The sequence below is a fragment of the Sorex araneus genome, chromosome X (genome assembly GCF_027595985.1).
Source record: "Sorex araneus isolate mSorAra2 chromosome X, mSorAra2.pri, whole genome shotgun sequence".
NCBI lineage: Eukaryota > Metazoa > Chordata > Mammalia > Eulipotyphla > Soricidae > Sorex > Sorex araneus.
The window spans coordinates 134,825,825-134,851,419 of record NC_073313.1 but is presented as its reverse complement, the minus strand read 5'-3'; the positions used below and the strand labels follow the sequence as shown (position 1 = coordinate 134,851,419).

Sequence of the window (25,595 nt, the reverse complement as noted above, 5' to 3'; positions counted from 1 at the left end):
TAACTATACACTGAGACAGTTAGTTTAAGCAACTATACCTCAATTCCATTTTAGTTAAAATATAGCAAAATCAAATTACTTGGAAATTATTGATATAATTATTTTAAATTTTTATATTAGTCAAAAATTTTGAAGGACAAGGTCAATTTTCCTTTTTAGCTAACAGGAGCCAATTCTGATAGTTAAGCACTAGTATTATAAATACTTCTTGTCCAAATATATGACTGTTTTAGACTATTACCAGTTTTCAAAGCATTTTTATTTACAACTGAAAGAGGAAGTCTCCATTTACCCTAGTCTGCTGCTTCGAGCAGTCCCATTTTTGACTGTACATTCTACATTTTGTACTTCCTGTGAATTCCTAGTCTCTTTCTTAGAAACAGGGAATTAACAATTGTCCAACATAAAATTCTGCCCTAGATTTTAGGCTCATGTGGAGGCTCAGATAATGGCAAATGGCCAGGAAAGGATTTGTTAGATGTGTGCACTCTTTGAAACAGTTTTGTTGATTGATAAGAAATACAAAGAGTCCAATTTTCGTGAAAAGGGCCTACAAAACAAACAATTATCTTTAACTTCACTGCATTCTCTGTAACACAGAGATCCAGTGTTCTTAGAAAACACACACACCCACACACACACACAAATCGTCAGAGTTAATTTAGTCCTACACTAAGTTCCTTTTCACATGGGGAGTTCCTTTATCTTTAAAATATTTCTTTTATCTTCTAATTTCCATAAACTTTTCTACTTTTCAGCTCTAAGCCTGAGCATGTTTATTACTCAGTATTTTCATTCTTAAAAATATTGAAGAATCTGAGAACTATCAACCAACTATAAACAGAGACCCACGGTCACCACTTCCACATCACTACTTTTAAGCCATAAGTATTTGGGGGCCAGATATTTTAATAATTTAATATAATGAGTCTTTGCTAAACTTAACCCTTCTGGTTGCTATAAACATTCCCACAACATAATCTCTAAAAACAATATGATAGATATGAAGTAACATATTAGTAGATTTTTACTGTTGCACTGTAGCACTGTCGTCCCACTGTTCATTGGTTTGCTCGAGCGGGCACCAGTAACGCCTCCATTGTGATACTTGTTGTTACTGTTTTTGGCATATTGAATACACCACGGGTAGCTTGCCAGGCTCTGCCATGTGGGCAGGATACTCTTGGTAGCTTGCTGGGATCTCCGAGAAGGACAGAGGAATCGAACCCGGATCGGCCACATGCAAGGCAAACGCCCTACCTGCTGTGTTATCACTCCAGTCCATAAACATGAGTGTGTAAAATATTTCTCACAGTAAAACATATACATTTAGACATAAATTGTCCTTGGTTATTAATAAATTTTCAGATACCAGTATATGAGAATATTTGAATTATATGCATATGTATGAAAGCACAAGAAAAATTTCCTAGATTTAATTTAGATAGTTGTTTAGTTCTGTTAGTTTGTGAAGCAGCCTAATCTCTGATTGAGATTAGCTTAGGCCTATGAAAAAATTTTGCTGTTTTTTTCACTCTGTAGTTTTTAGACTATAATTTGGTCACATTATAAAATATTCAGAGTTCTAATTTTGCCAAACAGTTGTTTCATCATATTCTAACTGCTAAAATAAATTAAACATTTTTGTTATACACAAGACCAAATTCACTCTCCATAGGACAGAGCAAAAGAAAAGAACTTACTTTTTTGATAATTTTAGCTAGCTTTCTTATTTCTTGTTTCTGAGAACTATTGTCAGTCCTTGAATATTGAGGCAAGAAGGTAGATAGGGAAGGGCCCCCATGACAGTGGAATTCCTGGGAAGCAGTAAAAGGGAAGCCCACCCTGCTATGGCAATGGAATGTCTGTGAAGCAATAAGATCAACAGCCCCAAGGATGTGAAAGTCTGCCTTGGGATCACAGGAATTAAGGCCTGATTAGGCCTTCACCTGACCCAGCACAGATGCTGAGGAGGCTGAACCCTTACAGAGAGGACAACCTTCAGCAGGACAAATACTGTGATAAGGACCTGAGGGAGATTCACTGAAAATATCAAATTCCTTCCTTTATAACAGTACCAGATCAACCCTCACATCTCCTTCAGGCCAAGGCAACCTGAAGAAACCCTATAAAAGCCAACTTGAACAAAGGAAGCTTGCGCATATGCTGCCTGAACCCATGTGCTGCCTGTATTCATGTGTTGTGGACTAGTACATGTGATGCCCGAGAATGTGTCCCCTGCATCGGCCCTATGGAGATGTGTATGTTTATATTTCCATATCTAGTGCTGGAATGCATCCTGTGGCTCTCTCGCCTTTGAAGAAGTCCTCATTCTCATTGATCATGTTACGCTTTCTCTCCCCTTCCTCAAAACCTCCGAATAAAATCTGCTTTCTTTTACTCCCCTGCTCATTTCTGAAAGGTCACAGAAATGACCCAGGGCAGACAGAGGGACAGATAGAGACAAGTAAAAATGAACTGGCATGTACTCCTGGTAGGCCTACTGACTTTTAGTGAGGTCGGGAGAGAGCCATTCCTGGGAGAAGCTCAATGGGTATTTTAAGTTCTTTTTTTGGTGGGAAGGGGATAAAGGACAGCATGGTCTCTTTGGTGGGTAGAGGAAAAAGGACAGAGTGCTTGTCTGACATTCTGTTATTCACAGGAGGCCGATGTAATGCAGCTGATGGAATACAGTCTTGTCCTCCGCACCCAGGTGGAGGTGGTGAGGCAGGGTGATCTTTGATTCTGGGGATGTGTTGCTCTCTTATCAGTCTGCAGCCATTTGGTCCCTAGCAAACCCTACAGTCTTCTGCTGACATTCTTTTCTGTGAGAAAGGTGAAGGGCCCCAAAGGCCTGGGTAAGGCCTAGAACTGATTTTCCTTTCCTTCAAAGAGCAATTCTTCGCTCCAAATGAAGTCCATGTTCCCCAAGGAGTGGGTAGTGAGGATTAACCATGCCAACAGAACAAGTGGACATCAGGTGTGGCTTTATAGCTACCTAGTAGGCCTATAGGGATTGAGGTCCATGCCGTGCAGGGGCTCATTGTAGACTTGATCAGTCCTAGACAGTCCAAGAGTAGCAGAGATGGATGGGAAGAAAGGGGCAGATCCCCTTCTCAAGTCTTCTGTCTCTCTCCTTTTTGCTTCACATAAGTCATCAGGGGATATTATTAAAGCCTCCGTTCCATAACTTGTAAGTTGAGAAATATTACAATTATTTTCCAGACTCAAAATCACACTATATAGCACATATGAAGACTTTTACATCTGATCTTATCTTAGTTTTAAATTTTGAATACTCCACATACATACACACATACATATAGACAGCAGATGAATTGTCTACACACAGCAGTGGTCACCTGCAATTACACACATGCACACGTAGCTGTTTCTTTAAGAAGTGGGGAGGACAGCTGAGATGGAGAAAGAAAGAATAAACTGAATTCAGGGCAAATCATGAACTATCATTGATTGAGAGTATTTAGTTTTTTGACCTTCACTCTGCTTTTATTCTGCTTGTTATAGAGCTCTACTAGTAGAGCACAGAGAGAAAATTAAGTTATGGCTAAACAGATGTAAACCACGGATAGTAAGAGATCATCATTTTCAGCTCTGCTAGTTCTGAGGAGAAAATTAACTGGTGTTTGGCAGACATAGATTTTCACGAAGAGTAAAAAACAATGCTAACTTTAAAATGCAGTTTGCCTTGGGGCTGGAGAGATAGCACAGCGGGTAGGGCGTTTGCCTTGCACGCGGTCGACCCGGGTTCAAATCCCAGCATCCCATATGGTCCCCTGAGCACAGCCAGGGGTAATTCCTGAGTGCAGAGCCAGGAGTAACCCCTGTGCATCGCCCCGTGTGACCCAAAAAGCAAAAAAAAAAAAAGCAAAAATGCAGTTTGCCTTCTGCTATAGGATATAGGTGAAAAAGAGGTATTGTTAAAAACATGTCTGTAAAACATTTAATGTAAGCAGCAATAGAATACCCAGTAAGGAAGCATATTTCATTTGAAGACATTTCAGGAGTCCTCTTTTGCATTTTCCACAGCCTGTGAGGAAGCTATGGCCGCTGCAGCTTTCATGCTTTCTACTTGTCTCTGCATGGCCTCCTACAGACTGCTCAACATTGTTGGGGGAGGGAGAAATCTGTTGTTCCAATCTGTGGCATCATACTCTCCCTGGGAACTAGTCGCTCTTAATTGAGTGCCAGATAATGATTGTGACTATCTTCCCTGCACTTTCCAGTCTCTTTCATCCTCCAGCATTCTGGTGGTAAGTCTTAAGGGTCCATCTCTAGCACTCTCCTCAGACTCATTTGCATGAATGCTCTCACTGTGCTCTGGGGTTCCCTCAATTTTTTCCCAGACTGGCCTGTCTGTTGTCAGCAAAGCTGTCATTACTATGGACCAAGTTAATATAATTTCAGGGGAAATTTCGCCCATTTGGCCTTGTATTTGTTTTAAATTATGTCCCATTCTTTCACAGATCTGTAATTCAAAATTCCCATGTTCTGGAAACCAAGGGCAATGCTGTTGAATAGATGATAATAACTTTGGTAAAGCTTTAGTCTAAATATAGGGACTGGCAGCAATACTGAGATTTTGAAGGACTCTAATATAATACTTTTGCTCTAATCTTAATGAGTTTCCCATTTCTTACTACCTTTAAGTTCCACAATCACATGGCTATAAATTCTAACAGTACCATCCTACTTTCTCAACTTCAGATAATTTCTTTGAGCTGGCTTGCTTCAAACTTTACCCTTTTCAGTGTCTTCATGGGTCATTTCTCTATGGTGTTTTCTTTCTGTTCTTCAGATCAGGGGAATCACCATTTGTCTAAAGCCAATTGGATTGATACCTTCAATTCATATCCAGTGGGGTTCAGATACAGAATGAGATAAACAATTAAGGAGACAAATACACATGAACTGTCCAAGATTTGTTTTTTGTTTTTTGGTTTTTTGCTTTTTGGGTCTCACCCAGCAATGCTCAGGGGTTACTTCTGGCTCTGTACTCAGGAATTACTCCTGGCGGTGCTTGGGGGGCCATATGGGATGCCAGAGATTGAAGCCGGGTTGGCCACGTGCAAGGCAAATGCCCTTCCCACAGTACTATTGTTCCGGCCCGAACTGTCCAAGCTTTAAGACAGCCATCAGTGATTTCACAGGAAGGCCATATTTTAGACACAACATCACTTCCCAAACCAGGCTCCCAGGAGGTAAGCCATTATTTTGGTTGATAGGTAAGCCATTGTTTCACTTGACATAGACATTATGGACAGTTTTTAAACACATCAAAACCCAATAGGTACATGAAGAACAGAGGTTTGGACAGTTCAAGTAGCCAATCAACAGGCATCTGAAAGATCCTTAACTGTGTATACATTTTTCCCTGGGTGCATTTTTGCTTGCCCTAGTACCTATTCCATTCTTTGTTAAGTGCACATTTGCAAACCTTTTGTATTCTAAGACTTAAACTGTTTTATCCAAGGAAATATTTCAACCTTGATTCCCTCTTTCCCTCTCAACAAGATATCACCTTGCATCAGAGAGATTGGACACTTCAAAACAAAAACCAATGTTGGTGTGGATGCGGAGGTGGGGTCGGGTAGGAAATATATCCTCATTCACTGCCTATGTGTGTGCTGTCTGGTCAGCCTTTTGGGAAGAAAATATGGACAATACTCGAAAAACTAGGAATTGTTCTTCCATATGGCCCAGCCATCATTCACCTTGATACATACCCGAAGGACCAAAAAACACAATGCAGAAAAGACACCTGCATGCCTATGTTCATTATAGCGCTATTCAAAATGGCCAATATCTGGAAATAACCGAAGTGCCCAAGAACAGATAATTGGGTAAAAATAACTGTGGCACATATGCATAATGAATGCTATTAAGTTGTAAGAAAATATGAAGCCCTAAAATTTACTGCTAATTGAATGTATGTGGAAAGTATCATGCTGAATGAAACAAGTCAGAGGTAAAGGGACAGACACAGAATAGTCTCACTCATATGTGATATATATATATGTATATACACACACAATAGGGTAATAATAGATGCTCAAAGGCAATAAAGACAATAGAAAAAAAGAAGAGTTGTTATCTTCAGTAGGAAGCTTGCCACTGGGTGAGTCAGGTTGTTGATAGGTCAAGTAAGGCACCACTATGACAATGATGGAGTGAACTGGTTATTCTGGAAAGGAGGTAAAGTGATATGCATGATACCCTATCAATACCAATATTTTAACCCACAGTGACTTATATGAAAAAAATGAAAAAAGAAAGAAAATGCACTTGACATAGAGGTAGTCTGGAAGGCAGGAGGGAAACTGGCAGAGGCAAGTGGACACTGGTGAAATGACTGGTGTTGGAATATTGTACACATGAAACTCAATCATGAATAAGTTTGTAACTTTGTAATTCACAGTGATTCTTTAAAAAAAATTAAAAAATAAAAACTAACTCTAAGCACTCCCTGGCTAACCTGTATTACTATAGTTTAATTATAGTTTATAGTTTATTACTTTATAGTTTATTACTATAAAGCTATAGTAATCATAAAAATGTGATAATAAAATAACCTGAAATATCTTAGTTATAAATAAAATATAATTGAGAGCTCATAAATAACCCTCATACATACAGAGAATTAATTTATGACAAAGATGTAGGTGCAATAAGAGGAGGTTGGAAATTCTCTTCCACAAATGGTGCTGAAAAAACTGGTTAAACATTTTTTATAAACTTAACCTCTATCTCAAACCATACACAAAAGTTAATTCAAAACATTTTAAATACCTTATATTATGTCAGAATCCATAAAATAGAAGAAAGCAGAGTCCAAACTCTCCACTGTATCAACTTCAGGATTTTCTTCCTATTTTGAAATACATTGAAAAAGAACATGCAAGTCGAAATACATAAATGGAACACATCAAACTACAAAATTTCTGCATGCACTGTGAAAGAAATTATAAGTAAAATTTAAAATGTCCTACTCAGTGAACTAAAATATTCACATACTTTTCATATTACAAAGGGCTAATGTCCTATATAGCTAAATCACTTCACAAAATTCAACAACAAAATACAAGCAACCACATCAAAACATGGGGAAAGAAGATCAAAGACACTTCCTCAAAGAATACGTACAAATGTGCAATGGGCATATGAAAAACTGTTCTTAATTCCTGATTATCTTGGAAATTAATGTCAAAATGGTAGTGAGATATAATAACCTTATTACAATGACAGTGAGGTATATCATAGTAGTCCATAAACAACCAGTGCCAGTTGCATGTGGTGTGAAATAAGTTCACTGTTGGTTCAGATTCTAAGGAAAACAGTTTCTTGACTTTTGAAAAATTGGGAAATGAAAAACTATTTGATTTAGATATCCCTCTCTTTGGCTTCTAGCTCAAGGAATCAGAAACTTTCATTTAAAAACCTATGTGCATACTTATATTAACTGGGGTATTATAGTAGCAAAGATTGAGAAACAATTTAAGTGTCCTTATAGAGATGTGTGCTGAAAGTGGATAAAGGACCAAACATGATGGCCTCTGATTATCTTACTGCAAACCATAATATCCAGAAGTAGAGAAAAAGAGGGAAATTGTCTGCCATAAGGCAATGGGAGGAGTGGGATGGGTGGGGGGCAGGGTGGGATACTGGGGTCATTGGTGGTGGAAAATGTACACTGGTGGAGGGATGGGTGTTAAATTGTTGTATGACTGAAACTCAAACATGAAAGTTTTGTAACTGTAACTCAATAAAAAATAATTAAAAGGTCCCTTATAGTTGATGGGTCTCATTCCCCAATGTGGCACCATTGGGAAGGACGAGTAAAGAGAGGCTTCTGAAATCTCAGGGCTAGGATGAGTGGAGACGTTACTGAGACTGCTCGAGAAAATCGATCATCAACGGGATGATGATGATGATAATGATGTTGATGATGATAATTGGTAATAGGATAGAGAAATTGTGTAGTATATAAGCTGATGGAATGTTCCTCTGCTAAAACTGGATAAGTTTGGGGCCAGTGAAAGAGTACAGAGAGTAGGGTGCTTACCTTGCATGTGGCCAACCCAGGTTTGATCCTTGGCACCCTATATTCTCCCTTAGACAGTGACAGGAGTGTTTCCTGAGTGCAGAACAAGGACTAAGCCCTGATTATTGCTGGGTGCTCCCACCCAAAAAAAAGCAAAAGAGGAAAAGATGAAAAATTTTCATTTTGTTATAATTTAGATGGACGTGGAGTGTGTCATACTAATTAAATGTGTCATAAGGATACTTTTAGGACCAATGCTGATGAGGTTTGTTGTAAATGGTTTGTATAAAGACAAAGAAATGAAATGATAAATGGCCAATTAAAACAAGTATTTGAACTCTGACAAGAGAAGTGAGGTTGCCAAGTAGGATGGTAAGTGGGGGATTGTAGGGTTGCATATGATGGTGTGGTCATAAAAACAGTGCTTGATGGTTTTTGCCACTCTCACTCTTGGTTTTATGCAAACCACAGAATTTAAACCAAGAAAAAATATTTTAAAAAGAAAATATTGAAAAATGTAAAATGATTTTTTAGAGTTTAAAGAGGTCTGAGAACTAAAAGCTTAATAATAGGTTATTTTAGGGATTTTATTTAACTTATTGTTAATTTAAGAAGTCTTTTTATGCTAGTCAGTGTCGGTATCACAAGCAATTGTAGTCATCTCTCATGTTGGCAATGCCTTCTGTTCAAAATCATTTTCTGATTTTGTATGAAGGATTTGTTCATATCCCATTATTTTGAGACAATAGTAATTGCATCATATATTTGGAGAATGAGTTAATCAAATAGCTAGCAAAGAAAAGTGATGATACAAATATACTCTTCACCAATAGGTCATGAGTTTGCTAATGTCAGCCTTAATAGCACATATGAAATGACTCAGTCTCATAGCAAAATATCTGAAGGAACTGAGAAAAAACATACATTTGCTTTATCTCTTATTATCTTACTCATTGTTCATTAATTGGAATATTAGAGAAAACAACAAGAATTTGGGGGACATTCCATCATTCTTGTTAATTTGTAACATGTATACAACAACCAGTTAATTATTTAAACAAAAGAGTGCTTCTTATGGAAATTTTCCAAAATACTTTTACTTAGAAATTTACATCTTATGAGACTAACCATTTCCTCTTTTATGACTTCAGGTTCCTCACAGTGTGTCTGGGGGGGAAGGAAGGGGGTATTAAGAAGTTTCCATGTATTGATAATTGTCTCTAAAACAAGCCTTGGTGGTTCAAAAAAACCTCTCCCTTTCCCAGATATAAACTATGCTTCTCTCATTGAAGAACTTTCTTATTTGTATGACTCAAAAAAGCATTACTGAAAAATATGCAAAAATTAAACCTCTGAAGTAGTAATATATTCCTCTTTGTGAAGATTCATTTACACTTTCTTTTTTGTAAATATAGTTTTAAGTACTCTTTTAAGAAAACCACTTTGAGGGATCATATTAGATGATCTGGAGACCTAGGGGCACCTGTTGGCAATTTCTGGTCAACTGGATTCAATGCAAGGACCTGTGAAGTTGGGAATTTCCTGGACCAGCCCTGCAGTTCTGGGGTTCTCCAGGGCTACACTCAATGAGGCAGGGGACTTTTAGTGTTGCACTATTGACTCTAAGGGAAATTTGTTGTGCCAGGAATTAAACCACAGTCAACTGCAAGCAAGACACACAATTTTAAACCTATCTCTTGCACTGAAAATAAAAATTAAAAGTAAGTATTTTAAATGTTTTTTGAGTTTAATTCTGTATTCATTCTTATTGCTTATACTGAAATTAAAATTTAAATGGGGATTTAAAGGTCAATGTTGTTGAATTTGTGATGTCTCAGCTGAATGGCCCTCTCCCTTTGAAACTTTTCACAGTAATTGATTTTTCATAAGTCAGCCCAAACTCGTAGTTTCCAGTGAGAAAAGTATCTCTTTTACATCATTTTGCCTTCTTTCAGATTTGTGTAATATGTGAGTGTTCTATATTGTTCCATGTAGCTCTTGAATGGCTCTAATTTTATGAAGACAACTTGTTACAGATTCAGCTTGTCTCTGCACAAAACATAACCCGAATTCCTTCTTTAATTAGTGTTATTCATGTATTCAATTGTTGCTGTTCAATGCAACTGACAAGCAGTACTTTCTTTTTGTCCTTTGGTATCATTATTGTCCACAGCCTCTTTGTAGTTCAAGGTCCTAGGTTCTGAATGTGTTTCATTAAAATGAGAAAAGATGCTTTTCCTACATTGCAAGTCTTGTTTTTCAGAACTACTCAAAGATTTGACTGAAATAGTAGTCCCCATCTGTATTTTTTTTACTTGCGTACTTATGTAGATCTCATGGATTTTACATATAGAACTAAATATTAGAAATGCAAGGGAGTCTTTAAAATCAACACTTCATTTGTTTATGAATTATTTGGAATGTTTAAAATTTATTTTCTCACTAGTTCTCATTTTTAAAATTTTCATGAAATAGTTTCATGTCTTTTATGGCAGTTTGAATATAGAGATGAGTAATACATGATCTTTGCCCTCAAGTAATTTGTAACATACTAAGAGAATGATAAATAATAAATAGCTTAATTATATAAATTTAGTGGCTTTGTAATAAAAGGTGATGGACGGGTTCTTTAGATAGATGGAACTGCTTAAGCAGAAGGCTGTTAGTCCTGCTGTTGCTAATTCTGACCTATTTTTGAGGTTTTCTCAGCCTTTGCTCCTGCAACCCTTTGAAGTTGCAGCTTTCTTAGGTAAATACTCTTTAGATTTTGCATGAAGATTCTATCCTGTCATGAAACTTACTGCAATTTAATAAGACAGATAAGCATACTGGTTTTAGTTGTAGGAGATAACGTGGAAAAAAGTGATGACGCCTGGTATGCAGCTATTGTTTGATATCGCCCAACCTTTGGCTCCCTGCTCTTTGAAAATTTCTGCACCATTTAAACAAAAACAAAACGTCAAAGAGCATCATTTGATAAAGGAACTTAACGGGTCTTTGCAAAAAAGTTCTCTGCGGTGAGACACCGAACACATTCAACTTCCTCTTTCAACAACAAATTTATCACGATTCATGCCACCCAGAGTTAAGCTTTTCTACCCTCAGCAACCTGAAAAGAAACAGGAGTATTCATGCTAGCCGAGATCCAGGGTAAGTTATTGTCTAGCGTTCGGGGATTGGTAATTCCATGTGGGAAGACTGGTGGAAGAATGAAAATTCAGGACAGAAACAGATGTGGGAACAGCATTCAGTCTTAAAAATGGCCTTTAGTTTCTTATTTTATACTTTTCTTATAGTAGGAACAATGGTGATTTTCCTGAAGTCTTTTCCTGAAGTCTTTTCCTGAAGTCTCATTCTTTTCTGAGCACTCTTTGTATTGTATAAGTAGGGAAGATGATAAGAATAATGTCCAGTGAGATTTATTGGGACTACATAATGTACTCAACAAGAATAAGATTTTTAAATTCCTGTTTTCTATACAGGATTCCTTGATTTTGTTATGTAATAAAGGAAAATGCTATAAATTCCTTATCTAGTGAGTTTATCTTTCAGAAATATATTAATAGTAAATTCAGGGAAGGAGAAAAGTTAAGTACTTAGTTTGTAGCTAAAGATATTCTTGCAGATCTAATTTCCTCATAGAGGGCAAAGTGAATACTTGTGAAGATATTTAGGGTCACCCAACTAGTCACCGGAAAAGCTAAAACTAAAACTTAATTAATATTGTGGCTTTTAACTCTGGTACATTTTCCCCCCTACACAACCTACATTTCTCAGATACTATTGCAATTGCATTAGAAAAGGATAAAATATACCACATGAAAAGTTCTGTTAACTTGATTTCAGTCTGTTCAGAAGTGTTTATTGATTATTTAAAGGAAATTTTTGATTTGGTGTACTTCCCTTGAATCTGAACCAAGATAACTGAGTTGGGGAGTCATTGCTATAGCATCATACTAGTTAGAAGAAGCCCCTTATGGATAGAAATACGATTTTTTGTAGGTTTTTTTTTTGGCGGGATGTAAGAGAATAGTAGTTTCAGTTCTAGTGATCTTGCAAGTGGGAAAATTTTAACTTTGGTTGTTAAGATGACTATGGAGCGTCATTGCCATTTCTATTAATTAAACATTTTATTTCTTAATAATGTGGCCCAGGAAAAGTATTGATTGCTGAAAATAGGTATATTGAACCAAAAAATAAATTATATTATACTGAAAATTAAGTCATATATTTGGAGCTCCTGTCTTTATAATGATTCTTACTAAACATGGGGCCTTCTTTGGTAAGACACAATTTCTTCCTAAGCTCAATCGAAGAAGATCTTGAGTACAAGTTGTGAAACATAAATCTTCAAATGTTCAAGCTTATGTCAGGGTTGTTTGTGGAGACTCTTTATGACCAGGTCAGTTTTCAATAACCTAGTTTAGATCCTAAGAAGTAGGGAAGTCTATAATCCTATAACAGAGAAGTTATAGGATTATAATCCTATAGCAAGGAGAAGAGAACGATTGCTGATTAAATCACCCTAAGAAGACCAATAATCAGGACAATTACTAGTAGGGACTCTTCTTTATATAAACACCTTCAGTCCAAAAAATCTGCTTATAGTAGGCCAAAAGCATCATCAGGTGTGACCCAGCCTCTCCTCCACCCCCCAAAAAAACGTATGTTTATGCTTCATATCAGCATATTTTTAAAGTGAATTTTTCAAATTTTATTGGTTCACATATAACACAGAGTGATGAAGTAAATTGATCAGTAAACAGAGTTAACATTAATGTTCTGTCACTAACTCATTCTATTGTTTTGAGAAATTTACTTTATTTCGTGGAGTCTCGGTAGTCTTACAAGTAATAGAATAAGACTTGAATACATGGTCTTAGTTTTCTTCTTAGCAGTACAATGATTTGATTCTAGAGTTATATATCACGATTTGGTGAATGATGAAACCAGAGTAGAAAAGTATAACTAGAGGGAGATATCTGAAAATATAGTCCTTAATGTCAAGGCAGAGCCACTGACCTTTGCTAAGGGCCATTTTGTTTTGTTTAACAGATATTTTGTTTAACAGATATCACATTATGATATCATGTGAGCTTCAACTTTTAGACCACAAGCATTTTAAAAGTAATTCCACCCTCTTCCCAAGTGACAAAACACACATAAAACAAGGAAGAAACTTCTGAAATCTTATTTCTACAATGATAATGTCTCCAAATCAGTAGTTTTCAATCTTAAAACCAAATTTAATTTTGAGAAATATTAAGTTGTCACTAACAGATTATTGTGAACTTGAATCTTTAGGAACCCCTGGATTTCTAGAAAAGTCTTAGTTTATATTTTCCAATTGCTTCTTATAGTTAAAATTATATATAGATATGTACCTTTAGCAATATTTAAATGATTATTTTAATATTCAAACAGATACACTTTAATGAATAATCTTTTTATAAATTTGAACATCTTTAAGTATTATTACATCAGTCATCATATATAACTCCAACTTTTTGGGTGATTTCTTAAACCTACCAAATGTCCATAGATATTGCTTTACATGTAATAACCATTATAAGAAAGGATAAATCAACTCAGAATTATTTAATGTATGCTGTACATTAGTAATGAAAATAAGTACTTTAATGCAAATTTTCCTATTTAATTTTTACACTAATTTTTGTTGTAGAAATTATTATGTAAACATTATTAATGATAAAACTGAAGCTCAAATATATAGTTAATTGTTTTAGGCTAGACTTATAATAACTGAGTCAAAATATGATTAAGGTTTTTCTCAATGGCATAATTCTTCCCATGTCCAAAATTCTGTCTCAAATACAAAAATGATAGATACTTATGCCTCCTTTCTAAATGGTGTCTATGGCCATACCACCCTGAACGCGCCCGATCTCGTCTAAATGGTTAAAGGGTTCATAATGATGAATGTACAAGCACTAAACTTAAAATTTAAGATACTGGTTTGTGAATAAAGATGTTTAATTAATTTTAAGGATGTAAGCAACTTTTATTTCGTTTAATTTATAGGAAAAATATATAGACTTGAAGCATATATCCAAATATTTGTGTTTTTTAAGCCAGGTTATTTAGAGGTGACTTAAATTAATCCAGAGAACAGCACTACAAATTTTGATTGCTCTACTTTTATTATAGTTGTTATTGAATGAATGAAAGACACTGCTCCTGGGTGTCACACTGATTTGTGAAATTCATGTGAGACGGGTGCTGGAATATTGTAGCCCAAAGGATTAGCATTTGAAAATAGCTATTTCACCACTCTACTACTAATACTTAAGATTCAATATTTAAATACTATTAAAATCTAACATCTTAGTTTCAAATCTAGTAGCACTGTCGTCCTGTTGTTCATTGATTTGCTTGAGCAGGCAACAGTAACGTTTCCATTGTGAGACTTGTCGTTACTGATTTTGGCATATCAAATACACCACGGGTAGCTTGCCAGGCTCTGCCATGCAGGCGGGATACTCTCGGTAGCTTGCCGGGCTCTCTGAGAGGAACAGAGGAATCGAACCCAGGTCGGCCGCATGCAAGGTAAATGCGCTACTTGCTCCAGTCCTCAAATCTAGTACTCTTTCTAATATAGTGTACCCCTTTTGAGTTTTTCTTATCTTACACAAGTTTCATTGCATTAATCTCACTACTGTTATAATGAAATCATTCCAGTACTTTACATGCAGAACTATTATGATTTGGATTAATAAGCAAAATACTAGTAAAACTCCTGTTTTGAAACAACCCTACTGTGACATCTGGTGGCCAATATTTTGCCAAAAAACATAACTAAAAAATGAGTGACAACATCCTCATCCGTGAAGAAGTCTTATCCAAAGAAATGTCACTTTAAATATGTATTTCTTTTTATGCAATATGTTGGATAATAATTTTATTAAACTTATTTTAATATTATTGTATTTTAGGGAAAATGGTCACATAGCATTAAAGTAGATTTCATTGATTTTAAGAGTTGCTGCACCCCATAACCACCAAGTGTCCACATTCCTCCACCATGCAATAAAGACCACACTGTCATCTTTAGTCTGGTCTTCATTCACTCCTATCATTCCTCATCTGCTTGGTAATCAGCTTTGTATTCTAGGTTGAAGAGTATGTGTCATTGTTTAATAACGTCTTCTCATTTGGGGGCGGAGGGGGAACACCAACCAGTGCTCAGGGCTTACTCCTGACTATGCCTGGACTATACTCATGATAGACTCAGGGGACCATATAGGTCCCATTACATTTTAATCACCAGCAGAGGATTAAACCAAGGTTAGTTGCTTGTAAGGCAAATACCCTACTCGCTGTACAATTTCTTTCACTCTTATGTCTTTTCTTGCATTGCCTCTCTCTCAAGTCTTAAATTTGATACCTATGAATGTACAAACTCCCAAAAATCACTACGTGTAGTCCAGGTATTCCCTAAACACTGTTGGGGTGAGCCTGGGAGGTCTCAGTACTATTGGTTTTGAGGACATCTGAATAATTGGTCCTGGCCAATAAAATGTCAGGCCCTTCTAACCAGATTGAATATCATTTGGGTCAATACTGGGTCCTCTGAATACTGCACGAGAGAACCCCAATGGAAGCCATGAATAAAAGTAAATAGACTTGTTTTATTCCTCCATGCTTACTATCTAAGTGGAGAGCTTCAGGGATTCATGGGCTATTGATGCTACAATGTAATCTTGTGTCTCATGCATAGGTGAATAGAAATCACTTGTTGAAGAGATTAGACAAATTTGCACTTGCAGAATAAGAACCAACCAAAGAATTGTGTGCCTAAGACTCAACTATTAATAGCTTACTAAATCACAGCTATTTAAATAAAATTTTGAAAGAGTCAGCAAAAGTTATGGAATAGTTTTCTTTAGGGAGAATATGAAAAGGAATTCCCTTCCTAACAGATAATTGATATTACTTATATTCTGAGACCATGGACTGTACTGTTTTCTACGCATAAAATGCATTGAATTTTAAGTCATTTTACCCTTTCTCTCAGACATAAGGATGAATTTTCTGAGTTCAAAAGGGTTGGTACAGGAAATTTGATAATAGTACACATCATAATTAAACAATTTAGGGAAATATCAGAAAATGGAAATATGTTAATTGACATATCAGAGTCAACAATTCTGTTTAATATTTTAAGTAGGGACTTTACAATACTGAGTTATGAAATTCAATGCAATTATACAAATTCCCTTTTAGTGTTTATGCATAGCAAAAAGGAAGTGGCCACATTGTGACGAGAAAACAGATCTTGCTATGTTATTTATCAGTTTGTTATTTATCAGTTTATCAGTTGATGACACTATTAGTGGATGAAGTAACCAACAAGCAAGTAAACATAACTTAGTTGTAAATTTTTGTGCTGCAAAGAACAGTGCATGAGAATATTTAATAATGTTAAGATGCTCTAGATAAACTTGGTTGTAAAGTTTTTCTGAATTACTGGTTTGGATTAAATTTAGGCAGATTTATGAAGATTCTAAGAAGATTTTACATAGAAGAAACATGTAAAGAGTATTTTATCATGACACAGATATTACTTGTTCTAGAAATGGAAAAAAACTTGGTGAAATTGAAACATAGAGAAAAATGAGTATGGAATCTAGCAACATTGCTAGGCATGGGAGCTATGCTAGATATATATGTTAGGTGAGAAGTTTGGCTTTAATGCATTAGAAAATAAGAAAAGAATTTTAGACAAAAAATGACAAGATATTTCAAAGAAATATGGCTTGAGTCTTTTTTTTAGAAAAGGCTAGACAGTTCAACATATGACATAGTCTCTGCTATCAAAGACAGACTAATTAAAGAGAGTCGAACTAACAAAAATTTTGTGTTTAACATGTGTGTTACCAGAGGGAGTATAGTAGTATGCACACAAGCCTGGATCCAGCTCTAATGAAGCACATCTATACTATGAGAATTTGTGACTTGTAAGCAATTTATTTGATTTCATTTGCAAAGTGAAAATAGTCTGGATTATTTGATGATTAATAAAATAATGTGAAAAATATCCAACCTGTAACTAAATGGTAGTACTCAGTAAATGGTAGCCAAAATAAGTCTTATTGTTAGACAAATAGTAATAAATTAGCCACAAAGAGCAATATTTGGGTACAGGAAGTACAAAAAGTTTGTTGTTAATATGAATATGAATAATGTCAGAGGCCTGGATTAATATAGGAATTATCAAATAAATTAGAGACAGATTTGAGAACTGTTTAGGAGGGAGTATCACTTGTTATTTTTTTAAAAATTAGACATGGGTAAAATATATAGATAAGTACTGAATGAATCCACAGATTCTAGTTTGAGTGTCTGGAAGTTTCATAATAAATTCATCCAGTTTTTAAGTGGGCATTTAGGAAAAGCATGTGTAAAATTAATACACCATTCCCTGACATTAGGGTATTGCAGTTTCTTTTATAGTTTACATAAGTTCTTTTAGGTCCCCCATATCTCAGGTACAATGTTTAGATCAAGATCTTACTGTGGTTCCATGTTGGCCCCGTTACATGCTGTCTGCTACAGCCCACTGGCCTGTCACTGTAAGACTTACTATTTTACTCTTCCATCATCCTGGGAACAGATGTGGGATCCAAGAAGAAATTGCCAGCTCCATTCCCCCAATAGAAAACAGAGCAATTCAACTCTTGCTGAGACAAATAGTAATTTAAAAACCAGGAAATTGAGACTGGAGAGATAGTACACTGGGTAGGGTGTTTGACTTGCGAGTGAACCACCTCAGTTTGGTCACTGGCACCCTGAATACACTAGGGCTGATCCTTGGGAACAGAGTAAGGTTTGAGCATTGCTGGGTGTGGCATCCCCCAAACAAAAACATTTTTGATTGCCATATGATTTTTACCTATGTAAATAAAGAAATTAACACCACTAAATAAATATAATAAAATTCCTATTTTCATTTGCATAAGTACATTTTCTACTCTATAATATATAGTATATTGCATTCACTTATTTTATACTTGAATCTCTTTATGAGTAATAATCATGCCTTACCTGTCATTAATAAAAAATTTAAAAAATTTCTGTGCCAATATACTTTGGAGTTATGTGGAATAGGTAAGGTCTACATATTTTAAATCCCCCCACACACTTTATTTAAACACTGTGATTTACAAAGTTGTTCACGATGATATGTTACAGACATTCAATATCCCAACACCAATCCCACCACCACTTGTCACCTTTCCTTCACTGTTGTATCCAATTTTCTCAAGCTTGCCTTTATAGCAGACCCACAATAATTTATTTTACATTGCTTGTTACCAATAAGTTTCTAAGGAAATTATCAAAAATATTTTTAGAACAAAACTAGTGTAAATTGTTGGACTCACTATGGAGACATTAAGTCTTTGTATGAAGGAGAAATATATATATATATACACTATATATATGTATATATATATATACATATATACATATGGACTGGAGCAATAGCACAGAGGGTAGGGCGTTTGACTTGCATGCAGCTGACCTGGGTTCAATTCCTCCGTCCCTCTCGGAGAGCCAGGCAAGCTACTGAGAGTACTCCTCCCTTATGGCAGAGCCTGGCAAGCTATGCATGGTATATTTGATATGCCAAAAACAGTAACAACAAGTCTCACAATGGAGACGTTACTGGTGCCCGCTCGAGCAAATCACTAAACAATGGGATGACAGTGCTACAGACAGTGCATATGTATACATATACATATATATACATAACATATACATATACATATATATACATATGCACACAGAGCTCATCCTTTAACAACAAGTTAGTGATCTCTTATAGAATGGCTTTTTGGCTCCTGGGTGAAATACAACAAACTTCACACACTTTCTCTAAGAAACCTTCTTTGTATCATTTTTCATGAATTATTCTTAACAAGCGAATCACTGTATCACTGTCTTGTGCACTATCTATCAAGTCCCCGGGTGTTTCTATAATGATTTATCTCACATTATCATTAGAACATACTGCCAATTCCAGTCAGGCAGGACTGCACTATCTCTAAGTAAGTAAGTTAACAAACAGCTTGCCACAAAGATTTATTTTGCAATATCTCAGCGGGTAGGGCTTGCATGCCACTGACCCAGATTCAATTCCTCCATCCCTCTCGGAGAGCCCAGCAAGCTACCGAGAGTATCCCGCCCGCACTGCAGAGCCTGGCAAGCTCACTGTGGCATATTCGATATGCCAAAAACAGTAACAAGTCTCACAACGGAGACATTACTGGTGCCTGCTCAAGCAAATCAATGAACAATGGGATGACAGTGCGACAGTGCAACATCCTTTATTTTTTCCACAGTGTTATTTTTTAATTATTTATTTATTTATTTTTATTAGTGAATCACCGTGAGACAAAGTTACAGACTTACAGGTTTTCATGCTTATGTTTCAGTCATACAATGATCGAGCGCCCATCCCTCCACCAGTGCCCATTCTCCACCACCAATGGTCCCAGCAGAATGGCAGACAGTGCTACATTCTTAACAAGTACTACAAAATAAGTTATTTTGGTTTTGCTTTGGGGGCAGTGTTTGGGGTTCGGGATGGAAACATGGTGGTGGGAAGGTGTAATGGTGGATGGGTTCGTGTTCGATTATGAAATGTAATCAAATATTGTGAACTTTATAAAAATAAAATAGAATAATAAAATAAAATAAGAAACTCACTTAAGCTATAAATAGAAACATATTTTATACTGATAACTTTGTTATTATAGTTTAACAAGGTTACAATTGTGTTAATGTTTATGATTTTGATCAACAAAGCTGCTGTACCACTTGTTTTATTTTCTCGCCTGCCTCTTCTAGCTCTTTACCCACCATCCCACTGCCTGATATTCTGAGTTTTGCAATAAAAGTCCAGGTATCGTTGTTCAATACTGTATATTACTTTGTTATATTTCTCTCTATACAACAGTTGAGTGAGATCATCAGGCACTTTCCTTCTCTCTCTGACATAGTTCACCTAACAAAATATGCTCTAGTTCCGTAAAAGTTGCAGTGAATAGTAAGATTTTATATTTTTTTAAATAGCAGCATAGTATTCCATTTTGTACACTACACTTCTTTATCCATTGATCTGTCATTGGACATTTGGGTTGTTAATAAGTTCTGACTATTACACTCAGTGTTGCAATGAGCATAGCTATACACATGTCTTTCCAATCCAGTGTTTTTGTGTTTTTGGAATTGATTCTAAGAATTAGAATCAGTGAATCACAAGGAGCTCTGATCATGCTTTTTTGAGAAATCTTCATAATTATTTTCATAGAACTTGAACAAGATGACATTTTCAGCAACAAAAAATAAGGGTTCCTTTTGAATATATCACTACAACATTAGTTGTCCCCAATCTATTTGATGTGTGCCATTTACCAATTATTATTTTGATTTGTATTTCCCTGACAATGAATGAGTATGAAGACTCTTTTCAGACGAACACTGTTACTTGGTGTGTTCTGTTTAAGGGCATTATTTATTGATCCTCATCCTTGATATTTTACTTGATATTTTTGTAGAGTACCACACTGTTGTATGGTGTGTGTGGACTATTCCCAACTCAGTTCAGAGGTCATTCCCCTGGGTGCTTAGGAGATCATGTGCTTTCCAGATTGAATCCAGGATTCCAGAATGCAAAACATACACTCCATCTTTTTTAACCTTCCCCACCAACAGAAAAAAAAATTTAAAGTAAGAGCCAATGTACTAATATCAGATAAAATGTATTTGAAGTCCCCCAAATATACCAAGAGACAATGATGAGAGATATCTAATGATGGAGAGTCAATGAAATTTTAAAAGTCAAATTTTAACAGTAGATTGATCACCCAAAGAGAAAATCATTAAGGAAGCAAGGAACATAAATAATTTAAAAGAATGATATAATATATATTCACAAATCATGCATATATTTTTGTGCATTAATTATACATATGATATATTTATAGATCATCAAACAGATGCATATTTTCCCAAGCATATGTAGAAAATAAATGAATAACTTGAGAGACAAAACAAATCTCAATATTTTAAGAATGTTAAAATAATATGAAGGAACGTTATTGAAACACAAATATACCAATAAAAAAGTTTAACACACAATTTGTGGAAAATAGAAATGGTAATGAATAACTGTTGGCAAATGAAGAAATCAAAGATGAAATTAAAATATATATCATTATGAAATAAAATGTACACTACTTGTAAAACCTATTGAATATAGCACAAACATAAATAATAAGTAATAATAGGACAGGTTACAGCTATAAAGATTACATCAGTAAAAAGAATAATAAAAGTTTTTGAATATAATTTTGTACTTAAAGGAAGTGGAAAAGGAAGATAAAGCGAACACAAAGTAGAAGGAAATGAATGAAATACAAAAATGACAATTCATAAAACAAGAATGTGTTCATAGAAAAGATGAGCAAAATTACAACACTTTAGCTGGGTTCACAAAGAGAAAGCAAACACATATAAGAAATCAGATATGGAAAAGAAATTAAAATGACACTGTAGAAGTACGATGAAAGTATTATAAACAATTGCACAGCAATAAACTGGACAGTCTAGAAAATCTAGGCAAATTTCTAGAAACATACAAAACAGAACATCTAGACAGATCCACTATGATTTACACTATGAGAAATAGCAATCACTTCCTCCTCAAAAATTAAAAACAAAAGTGTGGGATCAGATTATTTAACAAGTCAATTATTCAAAATTGTCAAAGAAGTAATTCTTTTACTTTAAAATATATTCCGTAAAGTTCAAAGGGGAAGAAAACCTCGAAACACATTTGATGAGTACATATTCTGATTTTAAAACCAAACAAGGATGTTACACACACAAACACACAAACATACACATGCACACACGAAAACCAAAGACATAGTAACAAATGCAAAAATGCGAAAAAATGCTAGCTACCTTCAGTAAATCATCCAACATAATCAAATAATTTTTTATAGTTGGACTTATTTCAGGAATGCAAATATGATTCAAAATATGGAAATCAATAAATGTGGTATAACCCTAACAAAAATTGCATAATTATAGACAAGAAAAAATATAAGATTAACATTTCTGGATTAGCCCTCTTGACATAATAAAATCTATATGTCAAATTAACAGACAACATCATAATCAATGTTTAAAATGAAAAGCTTTAATTATAAGATCAGGAATAAGACAAGAGTGTCCATTCATCAATATTATTTAATAGAGAGTATCAAGTCCTTGCAGGATGAAATACAAAAAAACAGGATACAGAGAGAATATAAATTTACATCATAAAGTTAGTACAGGTGTTAAAGCACTTTCCTTTCATGTGAGTCACACCCCAGTTTGATTCCCTAGTAAAACATAGTTCAGTTCCCCAAGGACAACTAGCAGTCGTCACCCCCAAACTCAGAACCAGGATTAAGTTATAAGATTAGAATCTGAGATACACATTTTACAGTAACCTCAAAACAATTTTTTTAAAAGAAACAAGTAAAAATAGATAAATGGAATCTTAACAGTGTGCAAAAGTGATGTGTCAGAGTAAGAAGGGCAAAGTATAAGAGCTGAGAAAATAAAATATAATGAAAGCCAGAACCATATAGAAAATACAATAAACTCTTTTGGTAGACTCTAAAGCAGGATTTTGGAAACCTCCCACTAATTCCGTCAATTGGGTTGATTTATCAATGTAAAGGCCCAAGGATGTTGTACTGTAGTGATTCTCAGACAAAATTACTCTGCTTTGTTTCTTCATATACAACATATGAGTGTGATCATCTAGTATTTGTTCTTATTCCCATGACTTATTTAGTCTAATATGAAGTTCTCTAATTCCATCTAAGTTGTAGCATGTTTAAGTGGGGGAAAATTAACTATCACTATTTTTCCTCAAGATGGTTTTCTTTGTTGTTTCTCTAGTGCCCTAATCAATGCTTACTGTGACTGTCATTTTGCCATGTTTATGGTATCATAAAAGTTTATAATTTTTCTTAGAAGAAATAAAAGGAAAATGTCTTAGATCAGGTTCTAAATTCACATGTTACTGAAAAATTCCCATATAAATTTGAAATTAAATCAAATTGAGATCATCAAAGTGCAGAACACCTACTATGATATAATAATGAGTCAATATTCCCACACCTCCCAATTAGCTGTTACACTAGAAGTGAATGTTAGTAAGGCAGGGTCACTTCTCAATTGCTGGATTATGAAGTTAGGAGGTCAAGACCTGAGAGAAAAGGTGGTTGACAAAAGAGAACCAAGGAAAACTAAATGGTGAGGTGGAATTTCTGCTATTGTAATTGGAAATGAATATCATTCATTCATTTTTAAACATGGCTTGATGCAAAACAAATTTGAAGGCAACACATATAGTCATCTGCTGTATTCTATGTTGTGGTGAAAAAATATATAGAGTATTTCAGGACATCCTTGCTAGCAAGATGCAATTTAGACAATCTGGGAAGGCAGATGGGAACAGTTCCATGGTTCTTTAACTATTTATTGGTTGACCTTGGATCAGTGGCATATCTTCTGTGAACCATTTATTCATTTGTGAACAGATCTCTTCTAATTCTATGCCTCTCTAAGAATATGAGAGCTCCAAGTGGTGTCTAAAGAATTATTATTTACTCTTATTTTTTTATTTAAACAGGGATCATCATTCCACGTCTTACGTTGCTTACGAATACTGAAATATTTGACATGGCTAGCAACACCAGCAATTTTGAGAATGGCTGCAGTGCTAATAATATGGAATTTCAGTACTACCTCTATGCGACTACCTACATCCTCATCTTCATTCCTGGTCTTCTGGCCAACAGTGCAGCCTTGTGGATTCTATGCCGCTTCAGCAACAAGAAAAATAAAGCCATCATATTCATGGTCAACCTCTCTATAGCTGATCTTGCTCATGTATTATCCTTACCCTTCAGGATTTACTACTATCTCAATCGCCACTGGCCATTCCAGAAGGCTCTTTGTCTGCTGTGCTTCTACCTGAAGTATCTCAACATGTACGCCAGCATTTGCTTCCTGACATGCATCAGTCTTCAGAGGTGTTTCTTTGTCCTGAAGCCCTTGAGAGCTAGAATCTGGAAGCGGAAGTATGATGTGGGCATCAGTGCTGCCATCTGGGTCATTGTGGGTACTGCCTGCTTACCATTTCCTATCCTAAGAAGCAATTCGTCCAACACATCATTAGCCACCAATGAGTCCTGCTTTGCTGATCTTGGTTACAAGCAAATGAATAATGTGATTTTGACTCTGATGATTACCTTTGCTGAGCTGGCAGGATTTGTAATTCCAGTAGTTACCATAGCATGGTGTACCTGGAAAACTATAATATCACTGAAGCAGCCAGCAATGGCTTTCCAAGGAATCGGTGAGAGACAAAAGGCATTGCGTATGGTTTTCATGTGTGCTGCAGTCTTTTTCATTTGTTTCACACCCTATCATATAAACTTTATTTTTTACACCATGGTAAAGGAAGGGAAACTTAAAACTTGTTCAATCGTCACAAGCACTGTGTATTTTCACCCATTTTCTCTATGCCTTGCAAGCCTCTGCTGCCTTTTGGATCCTTTTATCTATTACTTTATGGCATCAGAGTTTCGTGATCAAATATCCCTCCAGGGCAGCTCTGTGATCCGTTCCCGCCTCATGAGCAAGGAGAGTGGCTCGTCAATGATTGGCTAAAAATAAAATAATTCTTTACTACTATGCTGACTATGTTACCTTTTTATAATGGCCAGAAAGTCCAATCAGAATTTTTCCTTGAACTTTTGGGACAAAAGAAATATGTACCTTGATGAATAAGTGCATGATAGTTGTGGTAAGAGAAGGCAAAATATGAAAAATGAGGGAGATAAAAGGAATACATATTTACCTATTTCCTCTTGAATTCAAGGTACTTTTGTGTTACTTAAGACACTTACTTTCATACTTAGAGGTTTTTTTGGGGGGGGGGTTTGGTTTTTGCTTTTATGGGAGGTAACACCCGGCGATGCACAGGGGTTACTCCTGCTTTGCACTCAGGAATTACTCCTGGCGGTGCTCAGGGGACCATATGGGATGCTGGGAATAGAATCCGGGTCTGCCACGTGCAAGGCTAATGCCCTACCTGCTGTGCTATTGCTCCGGCCCCCATGCTTAGAGTTTTAAGTCAAATGGAAATTGTTTTTTATTGGGGTGGAGGCACAGTCAGTTGTGCTTACGATTTACTCTTGGTTCTGCACTCAAAGATCACTCCTGGCTAGCTCCAGGGACCATATGGGGTGCCAGATAGCAAACCTGAGTTGGCTGAGTGCAAGGAAAGCACTCTACCTGCTCCTGCCCTGGAAGTTGGATATTTTAGAGAAAATTTGGTAAATATGACAGCATTAGTAAAGTAAAATTAATGCAAGAATTATTGCAAAAACAGAAGTGAAAATATTTTCTATGGAGACCTTTATTTATAAAGATTAAT

General features: G+C 35.6%; 1 protein-coding gene across 1 annotated transcript; it reads left to right on the top strand.

The window, feature by feature from the left end:
- Nucleotides 1–23,824: 23,824 nt before the first annotated feature.
- Nucleotides 23,825–24,826, top strand: P2RY10 (P2Y receptor family member 10). Its single transcript, XM_004611639.2, has one exon. It carries the CDS (start codon nt 23,834–23,836, stop codon nt 24,824–24,826), a length of 993 nt encoding a protein of 330 aa, XP_004611696.1. The 5' UTR covers nt 23,825–23,833.
- The last annotated feature ends 769 nt before the right edge of the window (nt 24,827–25,595 follow it).

What these genes read in the sequence shown, in the direction of transcription:
- P2RY10 (XM_004611639.2), top strand. Translation starts at nt 23,834, where the DNA reads ATGGCTAGCAACACCAGCAATTTTGAGAATGGCTGCAGTGCTAATAAT.